The 21,425-nt window shown below is 37.3% G+C and overlaps 1 protein-coding gene and 1 pseudogene across 2 annotated transcripts; both read left to right on the top strand.

The window, feature by feature from the left end:
- The first annotated feature begins 1,503 nt into the window (after positions 1–1,503).
- LOC306760245 (claudin-4-like) lies at positions 1,504–2,124 on the top strand (annotated as a pseudogene). The gene has a single exon. The product of its transcript is annotated as a claudin-4-like (transcript).
- A 7,126-nt stretch (positions 2,125–9,250) lies between these two features.
- On the top strand, positions 9,251–20,825 carry trpc4b (transient receptor potential cation channel, subfamily C, member 4b; the record flags this gene model as incomplete). Its single annotated transcript, XM_079246043.1, has 10 exons — positions 9,251–9,628; positions 10,713–11,231; positions 17,765–18,116; positions 18,348–18,487; positions 18,654–18,964; positions 19,062–19,257; positions 19,492–19,686; positions 19,919–19,960; positions 20,083–20,172; positions 20,277–20,825. The coding sequence occupies 10 exons, from the start codon at positions 9,251–9,253 to the stop codon at positions 20,823–20,825; spliced, it is 2,772 nt and encodes a 923-aa protein (XP_079102169.1).
- Between the last annotated feature and the right edge of the window lie 600 nt (positions 20,826–21,425).

The raw sequence follows: 21,425 nt of genomic DNA, 5'->3' as shown, positions 1-21,425 counted from the left end.
AGGTGAAAATGGAGAAAATAAAGGCTGTGCAACATGTGGCAGGACTAGCTGAACCATTAGGCAGTGTTTGAAGTGTGTAGGTCACATGACTAAAAAGCTATTGAACTTTGAAATCTTAAAAAATTCATATAAAATAGGACTAGATGAAAATGGAGAAAATAAAGGCTATGCAACATGTGGCAGGACTAGCTGAACCATTAGGCAGTGTTTGAAGTGTGTAGGTCACATGACTAAAAAGCTATTGAACTTTGAAATCTTAAAAAATTCATATAAAATAGGACTAGATGAAAATGGAGAAAATAAAGGCTGTGCAACATGTGGCAGGACTAGCTGAACCATTAGGCAGTGTTTGAAGTGTGTAGGTCACATGACTAAAAAGCTATTGAACTTTGAAATCTTAAAAAATTCATATAAAATAACACGAGGTGAAAATGGAGAAAATAAAGGCTGTGCAACATGTGGCAGGACTAGCTGAACCATTAGGCAGTGTTTGAAGTGTGTAGGTCACATGACTAAAAAGCTATTGAACTTTGAAATCTTAAAAAATTCATATAAAATAACCCGAGGTGAAAATGGAGAAAATAAAGGCTGTGCAACATGTGGCAGGACTAGCTGAACCATTAGGCAGTGTTTGAAGTGTGTAGGTCACATGACTAAAAAGCTATTGAACTTTGAAATCTTAAAAAATTCATATAAAATCCCACAAGATGAAAATGAGGAAAATAAAAGGCTGTGCAATGTGTGGCAGGACTGGACTAGTAATTAGGTTGTGATTTTAGGTGTGTAAGTCACGTGAGTAAAAACCTATTGATGTTTGAATTGATTAAAAATTCATATAAAATAGGACTAGATGAAAATGGAGAAAATAAAGGCAGTGTAGCACTCACAGATAAATCGTAAACTGTTTAAAATTGTTTTGACATTCATAGCCCCAGTGGTTGCGGAGATAGTTATGTTTAAATTCTGCCATGGTTAATTTGTTGACGGTCCCTAACTATCCGCCGGTGGTGAAGACCGCTGCGGTGAAATTTGCTGTCACAACCCCACGACAAAGCAGCTTAGGGTCGGCAATTCATTACGAGGAGACTGGGTGTTCAAGTATAGATGGAAGGTATGAAGTTAAGAAGACCGTTGCATCGTGCATCTTAACCCCACGACGAGGTGGCTTCGGGTCGGGAGACTGGGTGTCCGAATATCTGTTGAATATCAAACATCAAACTAACTTTACCTCGGTCGGTTACCGCACCACGTCCATGTTCCATTTGGGACAGCACTTACCCACCGTAGTGCGCACTACAGAGAAAAGTGCGTAGTGCACGCTATGCACTATGCACTAACGAATTGAGACACAGCCCTCAGGTTGGAGGGAAGGAAGTTTGGCTCCACCCATCAAGAGAAAAACTACTTATAACTGCGGGAAGTCTGCACCAGTCCTTATTCAGCCTTACAACCAAAGCTTCTTTGGCTTCTTTGCTTCATTCACCTTCAAGTGATACGAACCTCATCATGGTGTCCATTGGACGACAGATCCTGGGCTTTGCCCTCGCCATCATTGGATTCCTGGGGGCCATCATCATTTGTGCCCTGCCTATGTGGAAGGTGACAGCCTTCATCGGAGCCAACATTGTGACGGCGCAGGTCATCTGGGAAGGCTTGTGGATGCACTGTGTGATGCAGAGTACAGGTTAGATGCAGTGCAAGATCTATAATTCCCCACTGGCGCTACCTCAGGATCTCCAGGCTGCCAGGGCTCTTGTGGTCATCGCCATCATTGTTGCAGCTTTTGGGATCATCCTGGGTGTCGCTGGGGGAAAGTGCACCAACTTTATCGAGGAAGAAATTTCCAAAGCTGCTGGAGTTATCTTCATCTGTGCTGGCGTTCTTGTTCTCATCCCTGTGTGCTGGTCTGCCGACACCATCATCCAGAATTTCAACAACCCTCTCACGATCGACGCCCAGAGGAGAGAGTTGGGAGCTGCGCTCTATGTGGGCTGGGGAACGGCTGCTCTTCTCATCCTGGGTGGAGGCCTCCTGTGCAGCTCATGTCCTCCCAAGGAGAGTCCAGAGTATCCTGTCAAGTACTCTGGTGCCAGATCCACAGCGCCCAGTCAGGTCTACATCTGAGAAATCCATCCTGCTGAGAAAGTCTGTAAATTATTTTAATATGCCAAAATAACATGTTTTGAATGACAACACATTGTATGACCTATACAGACTGAGACATGTTTCTTCTGAGAATCTGGGAATTCTTTTCGGACACGAGGCGAGTGTTTCTTAAGTTACAAGAAACATTACGAAGACGTGGTGTGTATCGTGACCAAGACGGAAAAGTCTTCATAAATCCTGCAGTGAAAGGAGAGTTGCTTGATTTTAAACTTGTTTATTCTCTGAATATCTGCTGGCACATTGAATATGTGACATTGTGGAAGAAAATGTGCAGAGCACCAATCATAAGTCATGAATATGTAAATTAAAGTTTGAAAGAACTGTTTTTGTTAAATTAAAATTGCTGATTTGTAATAAAACATTTACACTGTATTGTTTCTTTTTGAGTCATTTCAGATCAGTCGGGTGAGGGAGGTTACTTTAAGTAAGCATCAGTCAGTTTCATACTGGTTTCACATTAACACTCCTAGTTCAGAGGTGACAGTGAACATAACTAAGAAACTAAATTCAGACTAATTAAAATGGTTCACGAATATTCATATTTGTGAGAAACTTCATCTGGTTGACAATGAAGTCTTGTTTAATACAAAAAAAAAAAAAGACTAAAATTTCTGGTTTTAAGTTCAAACGGGATCTGAGAGCATAGCGGTAAAACAACACACATGCGCATCAGCTCCATCCGAACCTGTTCACCCAGTTTTACTGTGTCAAGCGCAGTGAAAGCCTTCCGCTGGGTTCCTGTGTTGGTTTCAACAAGTGTTGATAAAAGTCAGGTATCCTTTAAATGAGTATTTATAATATATTGACTTTTAAAGGGTTGAAAAATTAGAGTGAATTCAGAAACATTAAGAAGAAAATAATAATCAATTTATTTATTTTTCTATTCTATTCTCTGCGATGGACTGACGAGCTGTCCAGGGTGTACCCTGCCTTTCCTTTCGCCCAAAGACTGCTGGGATAGGCTCCAGCTTCCCCGCAACCCTGAATTGGATTAAGCGGTTGGAAAAATGAATGAATAAATGTTTCTATTCTTTCGGTGCAGTCAGAAACATAAATACCAAACACTGTTTTCCAGTGACAGTGACTGGAATAATTTATAACACACTCACGTAACTAAAAACAAACGCTGTTGTCTAACTTCACCTCTGCGTTGAGTCATTTCCAGCCTAAGGTTCATCCAGGTTCATTCATTATTTTTTAAGGATTCTTCCAAACATAGACGCGAACAATAAAAAATCCTATTTATCAGATTTAATTAGACTGATTGAAAAGTATATGAGTTATGAGTAGTTTATTGTCAAATGCCCTGAAAGCCTAATGGTCATAATCTTATAATGTGGTTCAGAAAAAAGGTTTATCTCATGAAAAATCCATCTGAGCGAACTGAAAGACTCGCACGTGTCCACATCCTCTTCCTCTTTTCTGAATGTTGGATCTTTTTTGTTTGTCTGAACCTGACCAACCCCTAACCTCGCAGCAGTGCTTTCTATCCAAAAGGATCCTGTGTTGTCCAGAGACTGGATCATAAATGCACAGATTGTCATATTGTCACTGGAGCTCCATTTTGGTGGCCTTTATTCTAACATAATGACATTTATGGTTTTAGAGTTGCGGCAGATGTGTGCGTGCCTGCTGTTCCAACATTCTGGGGGAATGTCTCAAATATTTGTAAGTCCCCCTCCGAAGCTGTAATTGACTTAATCTTTCCATCAGCCCCCAGCTGTCATGTGTTAACTCAATGGTTGTAACTTCATCCTTCTTGATAACTATGAGTTTTAGCTATGCAGCTTGAAAGTGATTTTTAACCCACTGACCACAAGACACAAACACACACCTGTTGAAGTATCTCAAAAGTCTAATCATAATCCTCAAAATAACATTCTCCTTTTTTGTTCAGGCGCCTGGGTCCTGCTGATCTTGTTGAGCTGCAGACAAACAAAATAAAAAACCATCATGCCTCTTCACTTATCCACAGGTAGCAAAGGTAGAAAATTAATTCATTGTGCTTGGTCATTAACTTAATGTATGCATACCCTGCACTTCTATGTGTAATGAAGAAATATTTGCTAACAAAAATTAAGCAAGTTGAGCTTATAACATTGACATATAAAATATACATTTTAGCAGTAGCCTATTAGCCAACAACATTGCATTACACTCACTATGATACAAGCTTGCTGGTATTGTTTCATTGCTTTAATCACTGTTTATGGCAATTTGCAACATATCACTAAGAGGCTGCATAAAAATAAATGTAAAAGAAAAACAACAACATTTTACACAAAGAAGGTTCTGTAATTTCATATAACTTACTGAACTGCATACCACAAATATATATAACATATATAGTTCATATAAAATATAAACCAGTCTTGCTGTCTATTAGTAAAGTTAATAACCTCTTGTTTTCAGATTTGGGGGTAAAGAAGTAAAAATAGAGCAGCTATAAAACTTTAGCTGTCGAGCGTTGAGCTTTGTATTCAGTGGCTGTGTTCTCTCATCACTGTAAGACTCTTAAGACTGGCAGACCTAATTAGTTCCACTCCTTATCTAATGACTTTGAACTTTAGCTGGTAGCTTGACTACTGCATCAATGTTCATTTTAAGCAGCAGGGTTGAAACCTGGCTGAGACACACTACATCTAATTGACAGAAAGCTGGACTGCAAAGCCAAATGAGTTCTGCCGCCAGATAGGCCGAGTGAAGGTTGATGAGGTCCTGTTAAGTCAAACCAAGCATGTGTAGCTAATACACAATGCTAAGTCTTAAAAAGGGGCATTTATTTTATAGTTTGAAGCAGCGAAATATATCTTTAATACAGATTAAGCTACAGTTTATATGCACAACTAACATAAACTTAATTTAGATTGTGTAGGGGCAAACGTTTGACTGAATTTGGTATTAACCACCTTGTTCTTGGAACGTGTCCAGAGCTACAAGCTCATCTTTAAACTTTAGCACAGAGCTCTTTAGCACTATTTCTGACAGCATATTTCAACAATTAGTTAATTTCCATCCAGATTAATGACACAAAGTGCTGGTGCAAGACAGAGTAATTTTATAGTGGAAAAAAGAGGGAAAAAAGTATAAAGAAACAACAATCAAAATACAAAAACTGGGTCAAGTGAATCTTTTTCATTATTAACAAACATTTGTCCTACATTTTCTTTCACTCACTAAACAAACCTTTGTGGGAGCTTTGTGTGCATCTTAATCATCTTAACTGTATTCAGTGATTAGAAACCTTCAAAGGCAAAGCTTTCCTGGTAACAGGACAAGAGCCAGCAAGTTCTACAATATCACAAGTGTGAAGGTGTGAAGGATGAGGCACATCAGCATGTTGCAGAAGAAAATCTTGCCATCTAGTGGCAAGAGTTCAGCAACTCCCCAAGCAAATTTATGTGAATTGATGTGTTATTGCTATTAAATGCTCATTGAAGTTTGATCATACTCAATCACAACTTAATCATTTAAAAAGTTGAAAACTTACAGTATATGAGATTTCTAGAGGATTTCTTGGGATAATGCAGTGATTTCCATGACAGTAATGCCTATTAGTTATGCAGTGCTGCTGCCTGAGGGTGCAACGATCCCAGGTATTCTTTGACAATTACCAGCCTCCCATTGGACACTGAGACATCTCCAGATTTTTGGATTCTTTTAAACAATGTGCTGCATGATGATGATGAAATATTCAGTCTTTGAAACATAAAAATTAAGGAATATTATTTTGAAATTTCTCAAAACCTTGCTTGACATACTTTTCTTTTGCAGATTGCTACTGCACACTCTTACTTCTGGGAGATTCTCTCAATTTTAAAGAGCTCTTTTATAGTCTATCATGCTACCAATTTCTATCACTCATAGTGAATATATATTTGGTCTTAGAGAACTGGAAATAATTCCTTTTTTATTTGCATTTTACACAGTTTCCAAACTTATGTAGATTTGTGGTTGTATTAAAAATTAACTAAATTATATTCTTCCAAACACACAAATGGGTACATGAAGACTGCAGCAAGTTCACAATCATGTTGTATTGTGGGTTTGAAAGAGAAATATGTTTTTTTTTAAATTATATATTTAATCTTATATCTAGCTGTTTTTCTCGTTGGCAACATACAATTAAGTGAAAAGTTTTAAAAGTGAGATCCTCAGTGTCTTTTAGGGTTATATAACGTGTTTATTGTTGGTGTATCAATAAATGTGGATTGTGGTTGACACGGACCAAATTTGTTGAATCAAAACAGCCTTCATCTGAAAGACACAAGAATGGACATGTTCACATCTAGCTCATATTTAATGTTTTAGGATCCAAATGGCCAGAAAAAAAAGCAAAATGAAAAAAATCTTCACAAAACATATTAAAAAGGTCAGACACTCAAAACATGTGATTACTAGACATTTTAACAACACAGCAAGTGAGTGATGATAGGTGTTATTGCCCAACTGGATTGTCATGTGTGGTAACTCAAAGACCCAAAAATATTGAGAAAACAAACAAACAAAATTATGTGGCACAGCAAGATTCGGTGTTAGGAGCAAATAATTTGGGGAAGCGACATTCTAGGGAAACCCCTTAAAGAGTAAAAGGAAAGAAATGGATGTCATGAACTGATCAGATTCTGTGGTTTTCTTGGAGACATCTGTTAAATAACCAAAGGGCAATTTGTGGTTAAATCTAACTTAATCATATAATTTGGTCAAATTTCAGATGACAGGGGTTTTGTGTGAGTTCATGCCTTTAGCATCTGCAATGCATTTGTGTCATCCTCATGATTAACGACAGGGATCACATGACATCATGTCAACATTGTTTTATTCATGAATAAACTACCTATGTAGTGTCCACAAGTGCTTTAATGCAAAAAGAAAAGTTTTTTGGATCGAAATTCTTTCTTTGTAAATATAGACAAGCAAGATATTTTTAAACTGTCCTCAGTTATTCAATTAAACCAAAATTTGATAAGGGTAACTATGAAGCACTATAAAACCCTGGGGGAAATATTACATGTACCACAATACAGTGTTTGAGGCAAATTTTTATTTTGACATTTGACAGCAGTAAAAATAAACAAGCAAACAAACAAACAAACTTTTCCAAGAGAAAGCTAACATAAACAAAAATAAAATTAAAATATCTTGAAATGTTATACTTTGTGTGATTGCTAAAAATGTTTTTATACTGCATCTGCTTTAGGTTAATGTTGAATTGTATCTACTGACATGGATTTTAGATCTTCCAGTGTGGCTCAAATAGGGAGTCTTGAATTTGTTAAACTGTACAGGTCATGTTGGTGTGTATATTCTACAGTTTTAACAGAAACTGAGTTCAATGGATGTAATTGCAAGAACTGTCTGTGTTTCCACCACATTTGCCCAGGCTTGCAGACAGAAACCTGAGGTGACTTGGATAAGATCTGCACCTGTAATAATAAGAATACTCTACAAAGTAACAAATTTGAATCAGTTTTGGATAAGGAGAACGACAGTGGAATTCATAACAATGTAAAGGCACCAGCATTGCTAGTGACTGGCATCATGACAACAAGACCTGTACTCACTGCTTATCAAGCCCTGAAAACAACTTGTTGGCTCATATAATTTATTGTAGCTCTGAAAAAGCCTCTAGTTATGTTGCATTAAAATTATTCTCTTTTACAGACCTCCTGGATTGCTTGGTGGTGTAACGGTTAGCACTGTTGACCTGCAGAAAGAAGGTTCCTGGTTTGAGCCTTCCCATTCTGCGTGGAGTTGGCATGGGTGAGGGGAATAATTGTTTTTCTGCAGTGGACTTGTCACCAGGGAGTACCCTGCCTCCTCCCTAGTAGTGGCCAGGATAGATTCCGGCCTTTTGCAACCTGTTATAAGCAAGTATAGAAAAAGGATGGTTGGAATATAAACTCCCCAACTATAGCATGAGTATTTAACTAAAAATTAAAAGATAAGACAACCCACTGTATAGAATTGTTTTTAATAATTATATATGAATTGTGTTGTGTGTGTGTGTCAACCTGCACAAAGAGTGGAAATCAAAATTTTAATTTAGAAACTTGACACTATTATTCAGAGTTACCGTACTTGTGAACAAGTTGTCTCAGCCTGATCAGAGATGTTCTAATGTATTGAGAATGAAAAAATACCACAAAAACTGTGTTTTTAAGGTTGTTTTGGGAATTCTCATCCTCTGGGCATCGAACTTTAAAATGAACAAAAACTGCGCGCATCCCCAAACGCTTGTGCAATAACATCCCCTCACATCTAGTATGCAAGTTTGTGGGAATTGTCTGTTGAAATGATTTCTTTTTCATTTTTATATGAAATTTACTTTATTTACCGTCCTCACGAAGACATTAAATCTAAATAGCTTTTCAAAGTTTTAACAAACAAACTATTGCTCTTGGTCACATGTTACGTATGAAAGCTCAGCAAAACCACGTGGAAAATGAAGGGGCGTTGCTGCATATTCTTTGCGACGGTCATTGAATGTGTCACTTGGACACTACAGGATCAGACGCGTTAAGTGGGAGGGGAAAAGTGTCTGTCGGTAGTTTGAGCTGAAGGGATGGGCATTGCCAACTTATAAGACATGTAAGAGTATCTACGAGGAAGACTTTTGTTCTAAAAAAGGAAGGACGCAGGCGCCGCGCGCGATGCTCTGAGCGATTCTTGTGAAAACCAGAAAGCATCAACAAAGCGGTAAAGTTTTTCTCTTTGTGTATGAGTAAGTTGACCTATTTAATAATAATATCTGGCTTGCTAAAGCGAAATATATAACTATTCCGTCTCCTGTCATAATTAAATGTAATATGTTTGTATACAAAAAAACAAAAAACAAAAAAAAAAAAAAAAAAAAACCTAGTCACTAATAAATCTGATCCACATTTTAATGTTAACTCTGGCATGTTCACAAGAAGCTTGAGATGACTTGATGTGTTTCAGCGACCAAAATATGATGATGATTATTATTATTATTATTTGTCATTTTTGTTCCTTTATGCCAAATGATCCCATCTTAGGCTGAAACCTGTCTTCTCTTTTCATCCATCAGTTTTCAGGTTGGGACTGAGATACTACAGCAACAATGTCCCAGCTATATTACAGGAAAACGGACAGTTCCTCATACAGGGACCGCATCCCACTCCGGATTGTGAGGGCAGAGGCTGAGCTCTCCGCCATGGAGAAAGCCTACCTGGGGGCTGTAGAAAAGGGGGACTATGCGAGTGTAAAGCAAGCTTTGGAAGAGGCTGAAATCTACTTCAGAATTAACATCAACTGCATTGACTCTCTGGGGCGCACAGCCCTCCTTATTGCCATAGAAAACGAGAACCTGGAGATCATAGAGCTGCTGCTCAGCTATAACGTGTACGTGGGTGATGCCCTTCTCCACGCCATCCGTAAAGAAGTTGTGGGTGCCGTGGAACTGCTGCTGAACCACAAAAGGCCACGTGGGGAAAAACAGGTAAGGAAACACAATAACACTCAAACAAACACATAAAGTGGTAAAATGAAGCATGTATTATGGCAAATGTCCCATTGAGTTTATTCTAAATATTCTAAGCTTCATTCTACTCCCACACAGTTTGTAAATGTAAATAAGTTTATCCCAGGGAAAGGAAATAAAAATACTGTACTGCACAGTAAAACTGTATTACACCAACAGAAAGTTTTTTTCTATAATTAATATTCAATAGGCTAGTGTTCACAGCTGTGTCCATAAATGAATTTGTAATCGTTCATGTGACTCCTGTAATGCCTTTTTCTCTGTACTCTGTTACCTTACAATTCGGAGCAAAAACATGAAAGCATGAAAACAGGCAGCAAATATTAATCTCCAAGAATACCACAAGCCATTTACTGTACTCGACTTCCGCAGAAGAATTTTTCAGCAATGTTATTAATTATTTTCAGTAGGATAGAAATAAAAAATTAGGTGGGAGGGTTGCAGTTTGTATTACACATTTGAAAAAACAAAAACAAAACCAAAACAAAAACCTTACAAAACAGCTTGGATTTCCAGCAAATAGTCTGCAAAGCAAAGTGAAGAAAAAGAGAAACACTGTTGCTTCTAAACAGGAAGATAGTCTTGGTTTAGACCAGCTGAACCACAAGCTATTAGCTGTGTGGTTGCTGCTGGTAGACAAGCTTGTCAGAGGCAGAACTCAGATTTGATTAGATCCATTTAAACAGATGAATCCTATGAAGGCTTTAAAACAGGGATGGGCAACTTCAGTCCCCGAGGGTTGATGTCTTGTGGTATTTAGATGTTTCCTTGCTTCAACACTTAATTCAAATCAAATGGATCCCACAGCTTGTTTTCAAGTTCTACACAATGATCCATTCATTTGAATCGGGTGTGTTAAAGTAGGAAAAAATCTAGAAATCTGCAGGACAATGGACATTGAGGACCAGAGCTGCCTTTCTCATGCTGAAAGAAATACTCTTTGGGAACTATCAGATAATATTCATGTATCCTATAAATTATTTTGCCTCATGACTGTATAATTATGTTTTTCTTTTTCTTTTTTCCCTTGCTATCTGATAAGATCCCACCAATTCTACTGGACAAACAGTTTTCAGACTTTACCCCAGACATTACCCCGATCATTCTTGCAGCGCACACCAACAACTATGAGATCATCAAAGTTCTTCTGCAGCATGGCGTTTCAATACCTCAGCCACATGCTGTACATTGCAACTGCGTGGAGTGTCTGTCCAGTACAGACGTGGATGGCCTGCGTCACTCACGCTCTCGTCTTAATATCTATAAGGCCCTTTCCAGTCCATCTCTCATTGCCCTGTCCAGTGAGGACCCATTTCTCACTGCGTTTCAACTCAGCTGGGAGCTGAAAGAGCTCAGCACAGTGGAAAACGAGTTTAAGTCAGAGTATGAGGAGCTGTCTCAAATGTGCAAACAATTTGCCAAAGACCTCTTGGATCAGACCAGGAGCTCCAAAGAGTTGGAAATTATCCTCAACTACCGTGATGACATCAACCCGCTCCTGGATGAGAACACCAATGATCTGGCCCGACTGAAGCTGGCTATAAAATATTGCCAGAAAGAGGTAAGCTTTTTATCTCTTATTAATGCTGTGACCAGAAGTCATATTCCTGATTTGTTTTGTGCCAGTGTTAAAACAATGAAAATAAGATCATTTATCACATTCACATACAAGAAAACTCAGAAAGTATTAATATTAATGTTCATTCAATAATTTTCCTAACCGCTTAGTCCGATTAAAGGTCGCGGGGAAGCTGGAGCCTATCCCAGCAGTCTTTGGGCAAAAGGCAGGGTATACCCTGGACAGCTTGCCAGTCCATTGCAGGACCACACAGAGACAAACAACCACTCATGCACACATTCACATCTAAGGGTAATTTAGACTAACCAATTAACCTAACATGCATGTCTTTGGACGGTGGGAGGAAGCCGGAGTACCCGGAGAGAACCCACTCATAATAGTAAGACTTTCAGTTTTTAAGTGGTTTTCAAGGTCATGGTACAAAAACAAGATTTAAAAAAAATAATAATAAAATACAGGAAAAGAAGTAATAAACACAATGAAAATTGATAAAAATGTAGTAAAAAATGTGAAAACCAGCAAAAATGCACAACCATGGTATTATTCCCCTGCGTCCCAGAACTGCAGGGAAAAACATCTTAAAACACTTTGTTTTAAGATGGGATTTAAAGGACATGAGAGAATCAAAATATTCAATATCCAGTGAATTTCAGAGAATTCCAAAAATGGGGATACAAATAGAAAGTTTTACAATTAAGAATAAGAGACAAGTGTTAGAAGATTGGAACAACATGGATTGGATTATAAGGAAAGTGCCAAAATGAGCTGTAAATGGCCAGAGATGGGCGTAGACATCCTTGGGGACTGTAGAACAACATATAATGGCCTGCCTGGCTTTTAGCAATGCATTACAGTGGACCTCTTTGACAGTCCCATGATGATTAGATAATTGGACATAATGATGGAAGAAGTAATGGCCACTTCCTTAGAATGTTTTTCTCATCATATTTTAATTAGGGAGGGGACCTAAAAGTGTTTTTAAAATGAGTTTTTGTGTATGTATCCACTAAATTCTTTTTGTTATTTATTGTGAAATTAAACTAACTTTTGAAATGTTGCTTGGCTCAGTGAAATTAAATGTAAGAAACGTGACACGTTTAAGAAAAAAAACTGAGAAAACTTGTGGAAAAACACAATGAATGAAGAATAAACTATGTTTCAACTGCATATTACCCGTTATGCATCACTCCTTTTTTCTTTAAATTCTCCCTGGTGCTTATTATTTTAATCCAATGAGGTATCAAGTGGCAACATTGTTTATTTACCCTGGACACTGAAAAAAATATGCATTGATAGAGATTTCAACTTGGTTGCAAAAATGACCTCCCTGAACAGTTGTTTCTTTACACACCCCTCTGCTGATTAATTAATTAAGGCTGACACAGATAATGCTTTGTTTGTGACTGCGGTGTAGTTTTAATAGCTAGAATAAAGGCTGTTACTATGCATTAGGCTGTATTGCAAAGATGAACACAATTTTGGGAGTTACTGGTGCCCTAAACATAGACACTGCTCTACGAAGACACAAGTGCAAAAAGAGATAAAGTGAAGATGAGTCATTAATTCACTTCATGTTGATTAATGTGCCAATATTTGTGGTATAGACCAAGACAGAATTCATTTCTTAAAACATCAAAATGAGAAAATGGTTTTCAAAGAATGCTGTTCGGCTAATACTGTCTACTGCCCAAATTGTCCCAATCGGGCATGTGGTCACGTGAACTAAAATGGCTTATAATCATGTTTTAGGTGTAATCCAGAAGAATCTGTCTCCTCTGGTGTTTGTCAAAACAATGGACTGTGAAATTTAAAGACATTATCCATGACATGTAATGTGACATGTTGTAAAAACAACATATTTCAGACCTAACCGTGCTTGTGTTCCAAGTTTAACCCCTTAACAGTCACCCCCAAAATGCCAAAAATGCTTGAAAAAGACATACCCAAATTAAATTAGATGCTGTTCTTGAACCGTTTGGAGTATATTCAAAAGCATGGTCTCTTTATAAAGATAACACTCTAAAGTTTTACCCTGAGCTTTCAAATGTATTGTAACTGTAACCATCATAAAGTTATTGAAGTTGGAACAAAAGGAAATTTCAGGATTTTTCCCTCGTCTGAATTTTTCTTTTACTTTGTCAACATGCTTCATGGAGAGATGGAGATATGGACTTGAAATGTAGCTGTAGCATTAAGCCTTTCCCATGACCAGTTAAAATTAGCAGCCAAAATTAATATGCTATGAGGGCTTTACTGTAAGTATGTTCGCGTGCTTTTGGAGTCTCCAAATGGCCACTTTGGATAATTCCATCTTCAATAAGCTATAATTTTGGAACACTTCAACATACAGTCATCAATGAGACCTCTAATGAATGGTGGTATCAAGAGGAATCTTGTTGTATATTCATATTTGCTTTCAGTATTATTGAAATTCATCAGGTGATGCATAAACACTAGAAGCTTATTTTTTCTATTGTGCATTATAATGAGAGTCAGAATGAATTTCACAGTCATCATTTTTATATATGTAAACAATATAATGCCATTTTATGTAATGTAAACAAAATTGAATCATAAAAACACCATAACACAATACAATTTACATATTTACGTGAGTGGGTATTTGTTTTTTGAACTATTGTGTGATAAAGAGTGTTTGTGTGAAGGGAGAGCCTACTGGTGCGTCATGCGCAGTTTTATTTAAATAGGACATGTCTATGATATTGTATGAGCGTGATATAAAAAAAATACGGAAAACGGCCTGCAGCCGGGCCGCCACTGGTTAAGGGATTAACTAAATTGGTTTGACATTCAGACTAACATTCCACCTTAAAGTCATTAACTAAATTTCCCGTAACGTTGTAATTATATTCAATGGAGAACAAGCAAAATGAGAGCTAGTGCTGTAGTGCAGGATCTGTGTGCAGTTGGAATTCCCTGTAAACCTTAAAATATAAACAACGTTCATCTGCTTAGCACATACATAAACTGAGTAAAAACAACAAAAATGTTGGTTCAGTTTTGTTATATAAATTACTGACTGACTGATTTAAAATGACATGGATCTTTTAGATCTTGTTTGTATTAAGCAACAACATTGTAGCTGCAGATTTTATGGACTGCATACTGTGTTGTTATGTTTATATTTTATAACTAATGTTACAGTAAGCCACAACACTGGATTTAAGAGTCTGCATGCATTATTGTGCTTTTACAGTTGCATTTTGATAACACACAGTGCAATATCAGATGAAAGATCAATGGCACTATTAACAAGTCTCTGTGTTAATTGGTTTCTGTGACTTTATTGTTGAATTTCAAGCTAACTTGACACTCAGCATTTATTGATTTTGATTTATGAGTATTTATTTTCTGTGCATTTGGCCCTGTGCTATGTAAGTAGATGCAATTTTATGTGATATACATTTGATAGCTTTACAGATCATATCATGTAGTTATTCTGGTTTATTTTCATTGATAATTATAATGATAATCATAATAAATGCAATCTTACTGTTGATTTTGTTTTAAAAGAAAAATGAATAAACCTTTTGTATTAGTTAACAATTAGTGCGTTAATTTTGCCCAACTGTTGAATAGCAATTTACATGTTAAACATGTTAAAATGTTCAACTGTTGCTTTAATACCCAACAACTAGATAACTCAAGTTGTCAGTCTTCTTGGGCTTAATGAGCAAGAGAGCGGTCTGCAGCAGTGTTCAAGTAAGCTGGTGTTGTAAAGGTAAATATCAGAAGGATTTGGAAGCTATGCAAAACAAAACATGTAATAGAAGGAAATAAAAAAGCATCATAATGGGAAAACACATCAAATGTTGAAAATAACATTTTACTATTCCAAGAAAAACACTTGTACATCTTGAATCTGACGATGGCAACATGTCTGAAAAGCTTTGCAGGGCCAACATAATAAAGCAGGACAATAATTAAATTAAGTGTTACTACATGAAATAGCTGAAAGAAACATTTAACAATTTATCAGGTTAAATCATACTACATAAGTACCATGGTTGGGTACAAAAAGAAAACTTTATAGGAGGCAGAGTTTCTTTGAAGCAAAGATTTGTATTCAGCAAAAATCTATAAATTGCACAACAATACCATCAGCGCTGTGAGACTACAGATTTTAGAACATGTTTCTATCCAAATGAAACCTTTTTTGGAAAAAGGCCTGTGTATGTCAGGCAGACAATGCTAAACGGCATACTGCATATGTTACAACAACATGGCTTTGCAGTAGAAGCATACAGTTGCTGGAAAGCCTTGCCTGCCTTTGTTGACATTTACCTCAGTGACACATTTTTGCAACTATAAATTTACATGCACGCTAGACACTGCAAGTCCAATAACTAGACTTTGGGTTACAATGCATGTTGAAAACTGACAGAGCAGGCACCTGATCATGTGACATGTTTGGATTGAGAATCACCTATTCCACATGCATTTAAAAGAATACATCGGAGGAACATCATAAGACATTTGGATAAACACTACAAAACAATGCATGTTTAATGTTCTCATCCACCATTAAGAGTTATTTTACAGACAAAGCTCACGCTACAACTGTGTAAGCTAAAAGGGATTAAAGAGTTAAAGGAAGAAGGATGTGGAATGGACATTTGTGGTGGTCAAGTAGTGAGTTGGTCAGGGAGACTCAGGATGGTGGCGCTGTCTCAGATCTTCGGGAGACCAGCTTATGTAACCCCTGAAAGAGAAAGAAGAGATAGGAAGATTAAAAAAATTAAGATGAAAGAAAAGGAATGAATGATGTTTGGGACAAGTACACAGGAAAGGAAGAAAAATGGTAGAAAAGAAAGAAGGACAAAAGTTGATGGAAGGAAGAAGAGAAAAAAGAAGAGGGTTAGGGACAGGGAGGAGCAATGAAGAGGTTAACAGGATTATGGGAGGCTGAACAAAAAGACTGCAAATAGGAGTGATGGGAATGCAGAACAGAAGATGTCCAGAACTGGTATGGGAAAGAAAAAACAAGACAAACAGGAAGTAGAGGAAGTGAGGCGAGTATGGGCTTGCCAGGTGATTAGAGGTGTAGTTGAGGTGTGGCCCTGTTCCTAAACTCGATTTGATACATTAATTCCATATGAATACTGCATCTTAAAGACAGCTTTAAAGTACTTGGATATTTTAAGAGTCTTTTAATGGTCTAGGACTCACATATTTGTCCAACCTGCATCCCCTCTCGTTCCCTTCGGTCAGCTGACCAGATATAGCTGGTAATTCTTAAATCTAACCCGAAAATGAAAGGTGATAAAGTTTTTCTGTTGTGCCCGCAAATCTCTGGAATGAACTTCCTTTACACATAAGATGACCTTCCTCAGTTGATGGATTTAAATCCAGTTTAAAAAAAACATCTTTATTTGTTGGCTTTCAACATAGGGTGAGTTTGACATAAGTTCTACCATCTTTAGATTGAATTGGATCTTGTTTGTGGTGTTTATTCTAGTTGTGAGGTGTGGTATATTTTATTCATGTTTTACCTGTTGTGTAACACTTTGGTCCACCATGTGTAATTTTTTTCATGTTTTAAGTGTTATATTAAGAAAAAATGGTATGGTATGGTATGGTACGGTACAGTTATGGTATGGTATGGCATGGAAAGGCATGGTATGGTATGGCATGATATGGTATGGTATGGTACGATGGTATGGCACAATGAGTTCAATTTAATCTAACACTGAGTATAATTGATAAAAACTGTCTCTCTTCGAAGTCAGTGGCAGAGGGGTGGTATTTACTGTCAAACATCTGATTAAATGATTAAATATCAGTTTCTTTAATTAGTTTGGACTATACAGTATTTGTCAGTAAGAACAGGTATCAAAACAAAGGTGACACTTACAGTGTTATGTACAATGTAGGCAGTTGTTTGAAGCCTGTTACTTTCAGATGCCATCTTTTGCCTTCAGTCACTGCGTGTCTTCTCAAAATCTCACATGAAATGCCAAAATAAATTACAGACACAAATGTATGACCTCATCACCCATAATTTAATCGTATATACTGTAGAGCCATTATGGGGATCCATTTGGTTATAACTCTGTTAAATTGAAATTAACATCCATCTCCATCTACCAGTGTCCATCTGAGGTTTATATCAAATTTCAGTGGACAGAGAAAATGAGCGTGGGAAGCTGGTTTGACATAATTCCTGAAAGTGATCACTTCTAAAAACTAGTCTTGCATTGCTACTCATGGCATATGTTTCTGATCTAATTTCAGTGTGTTATTAATCATACACCATGTGCAGTTACAGCTCTTACTGTAAATTGGATTTTTACAATAAAAATAAGATAAGCCACACAAGCTATCGCTTTTCTCAACATTCTTTTCTTAGTTGTATGGTGGTTTCTATTTCCAATGAGGCAAATATTTCTATATATTCTTTTAGAATTATATTTTGAAGAATGGATAAAAGAGGATTTAATTTCGGGTGAAATGTTTTATGTATTTGTTTATATTTCTCTCTCTCCTTCCCTTAGTTTGTTGCTCAGCCTAACTGCCAGCAGCTGTTGGCATCTCGGTGGTATGATGAATTCCCAGGCTGGAGGAGGCGTCACTGGGCAGGAAAGCTTATCACCTGTATCTTCATTGGCCTCCTCTTTCCACTGTTATCCATCTGCTACTTGATAATTCCAAAGACTCGCTATGGCCTGTTCATCCGTAAGCCCTTCATCAAGTTCATCTGTCACACTACTTCTTACCTGACCTTCCTTTTCCTGCTCTTCTTGGCCTCACAACATATTGACTCTGGTATCCCCAACTGTCGAAAGCAGGACTTTCAGGGCCCAGCACCCACCACAGTGGAATGGATGATCCTCCCCTGGGTGATTGGTAACAATGCCCACAGACACTCACAGCCTGCTCTTTACCCTGTCATTAGCATGCATTTTTGTACATCAGTGCTCTGCATAAAAGCACTTTTTTTTTTTTTAAATGAAAAGTAATATATGGCTACATACAATATGCAATTACATGTGTTTTTTATATAATTGTTCATCTTGGAACATTACAAGCTTGGAAATGTTACAGTGGCATATTACTTTTGCTCATTTTCTCTCCAAGGCTTTATATGGACTGAGATCAAACAAATGTGGGATGGTGGTTTTGAAGACTATATGGATGATTGGTGGAACATTATGGACTTCATAATGAACTCCTTATATCTTGCAACTATCTCTTTAAAGATAGTTGCATACTCAAAGGTAATGTATATTGACGCATTTAGAGACATTTGACTAGATATTTAACATTTAAGATGTTGCAATTAATTTAGAAATATTAATCAGTCACAGCATATCTGGAGAATCAGGAACTTTGCAGAAACTTTACTGATACGTGCTATTTATCAGTTATTCCTATTTTGAACAGTACCATGATTACAAAGCCAGGGACAGCTGGGAAACATGGCACCCAACTTTGGTGGCAGAGGCATTGTTTGCCATTGCCAACATCTTCAGCTCACTGCGCCTCATCAGTCTCTTCACTGCCAACTCCCACCTGGGTCCTTTGCAGATTTCACTAGGCCGTATGCTTCTGGACATCCTCAAATTCCTTTTCATCTACTGTCTAGTGCTGTTGGCCTTTGCTAACGGCCTCAATCAGCTCTACTTTTACTATGCAACAAATGAAAAGAATTGCACGGGTATCCGCTGCACTCAGCAAAACAATGCCTTTTCAACGCAAGTCAAAGTTCTTTAATTAGTTGTTGTTGAAAAATTTATACAACTAATAAGTCTATTCGCTAAATTAATTAATATATTTCTGTTTGCTTTTCAGATTGTTCGAAACATTGCAGTCATTATTCTGGTCTATATTTGGCCTGATTTCCCTCTATGTGACCAACGTGGAGCCACATCATGAATTTACTGAGTTTGTAGGCTCTACTATGTTTGGCACTTATAATATCATCTCCCTGGTAGTGCTTCTAAACATGTTAATTGCAATGATGAACAACTCCTACCAGCACATTGCTGTGAGTGATGTAGATAATCCTTTTGTATTTGAGTTAGTTTGTGTTTTCTTTTGCATGGCGGTTTTCTTTTGGTTGTGTGTGTGTGTGTGTGTGTGTGTGTGTGTGTGTGTGTGTGTGTGTGTGTGTGTGTGTGTGTGTGTGTGTGTGTGTGTGTGGTGGTGGTGGGGGGGGGTATTTATACTGCAGTTGTCTACTAAAAGGTTCAGTGAAGTGAATTGTTTGTTTTCTTTTCAGGATCATGCAGATATTGAATGGAAATTTGCAAGAACCAAATTATGGATGAGCTATTTTGAAGAAGGGGGAACGTTACCATCTCCATTTAATATAATACCAAGTCCAAAGTCAGTTTATTATCTATTTGGATGGATAAAAACACATGTGTTTAAAAGACCAAACAAAAAAAGACTTGAAACCTTTGAGACTTTGGGGGTAAGCAGTTTCCTGTGATTTAATCTGATCTGTCTTGTCACTGCAGCATTTCGTTAGTACTCACCGTCTCATAGTGCTTGGCTCCAAACAATTATACATAAATTAGATTGCGTTTTCTCCTCAGCAATTGAATAGGCTGTGTTAATGTGCATCATGAGGTCTTCTGTTGAGAAAGGGCAAGTACTATACAACTGTCAAAATAAAGCCACTTTTGTTTTTACTTTAATTCTAGGTCCGTGCAGCAGAAAATGTCAGATTAAGTCACGAGTATCAGGTTTGTCATGTGTGAAGTGCAGAAATGACATTTGTGCCATGAATGACATGTTTTGTTTTTACTTATTTAGATGTGTATCTGTGTTCGTGTCTCATAAAAACAACACAACCATATTATTATAGGAGGTTTTAAAGAGCCTTGTGAAGCGGTATGTGGCTGCAATGATCAGAGATGCAAAGACAGAGGAGGGGTTGACGGAGGAAAATTTCAAGGTAGTGTGAAATGATGCAACATTTAAACCTAAATGTACTTGTTTGCTTTTTTAAGCAATATAATCATTACTTCTGTTTAATCTATGGTTTTTTATAATCATTAGGAACTTAAGCAAGATATCTCCAGTTTCCGCTATGAAGTTCTTGGTATGATGAAAGGTAAACCTCATAGTGGAGTAGCAGGTCAAGTTGCAACCACCTCTTTGGCTTACCCTGGAAACCCATTCAAATATTGTCCCAAATTCTCTGCTGATGAGCATCAACAAAAGCTGAACGAGCATCATGTGATCACCAGCACTGCTACATCAACCCTGCAAAGTGAAGCTCCCAACACCACCAGCTGTGTTTGCTTTGATAAGCCAGCTAATGGTTCTTATGATTCATCTAATGCTGAAGACACGGCCAGTAAAATTTCAGATTTAAATGCTGGATCCATCAAGAGACAGAGAAAAGTCACCTTTCAGAAATATGATGAAAAATATCCATTTTCAGAAGAGGATATGTCTAAATTGGATAGCCAAGATGAAGACGAACCTCAAACTAACAAAATGGAAGTCTCAGAGAATGTAGAGATGGACATTGAGAAGGCAAATCTTCCTTGCGCTGTCCATTCTGAGAAAGTGGACAATGGGCCGAAAGTATATAAAAATTAATCTGGCAATGATTGAAATATTTCAGTAATACAGAGAAATATTTCTGCTGCTGTTTTGCTACATTTATCTTTGCTATTGTTTTAATTGAACGAAAGTCTTTTATGAAAAGCAGTACACTAGTTACATTTAATATTCGGTTTAAATTGTCTGGCATCATGTCAGCTACGCACTGCCTGGCTGAAAAAAAATCGACACACAAAGAAAATGTCATTAATATTTTGTTGAGTAACTTCAAGCTTTGATTTTAGCAGCATTCACTGTAGCGTAATTTCTATAAGCTTCTGCAATGTCACGATGCATGAAGTAATCACCCAAAAGGCTTAAAACTGTTTGCTCAGTTAAATCCAGGTGGCAACTTTTTTTTAGCTAGCCAGTGGTATAAAAGTGTCTCATATGTTGTGAGTGAAGATAGTGCTCACTTGGTGCTAAGGGAATAGTGAAACGTGTTCGTTATTCATGCTTTTCTTTGAGCAAATAATTCCAAAGAGTTCTAACATCATCCTGCTTCATCCACACTGACATATCTTTTTACAGTGATATGCGAAAATACTGTACATCAAGTTTTTTCCCTTATCAACTCATCATGTGCTGCTGTTGTTT

The sequence above is a fragment of the Telmatherina bonti genome (genome assembly GCF_933228915.1).
Source record: "Telmatherina bonti genome assembly, chromosome: 9".
In the NCBI taxonomy this organism is placed as follows: domain Eukaryota; kingdom Metazoa; phylum Chordata; class Actinopteri; order Atheriniformes; family Telmatherinidae; genus Telmatherina; species Telmatherina bonti.
The sequence above is the reverse complement of the archived record's forward strand: the minus strand, read 5'-3'. Positions and strand labels throughout refer to the sequence as shown.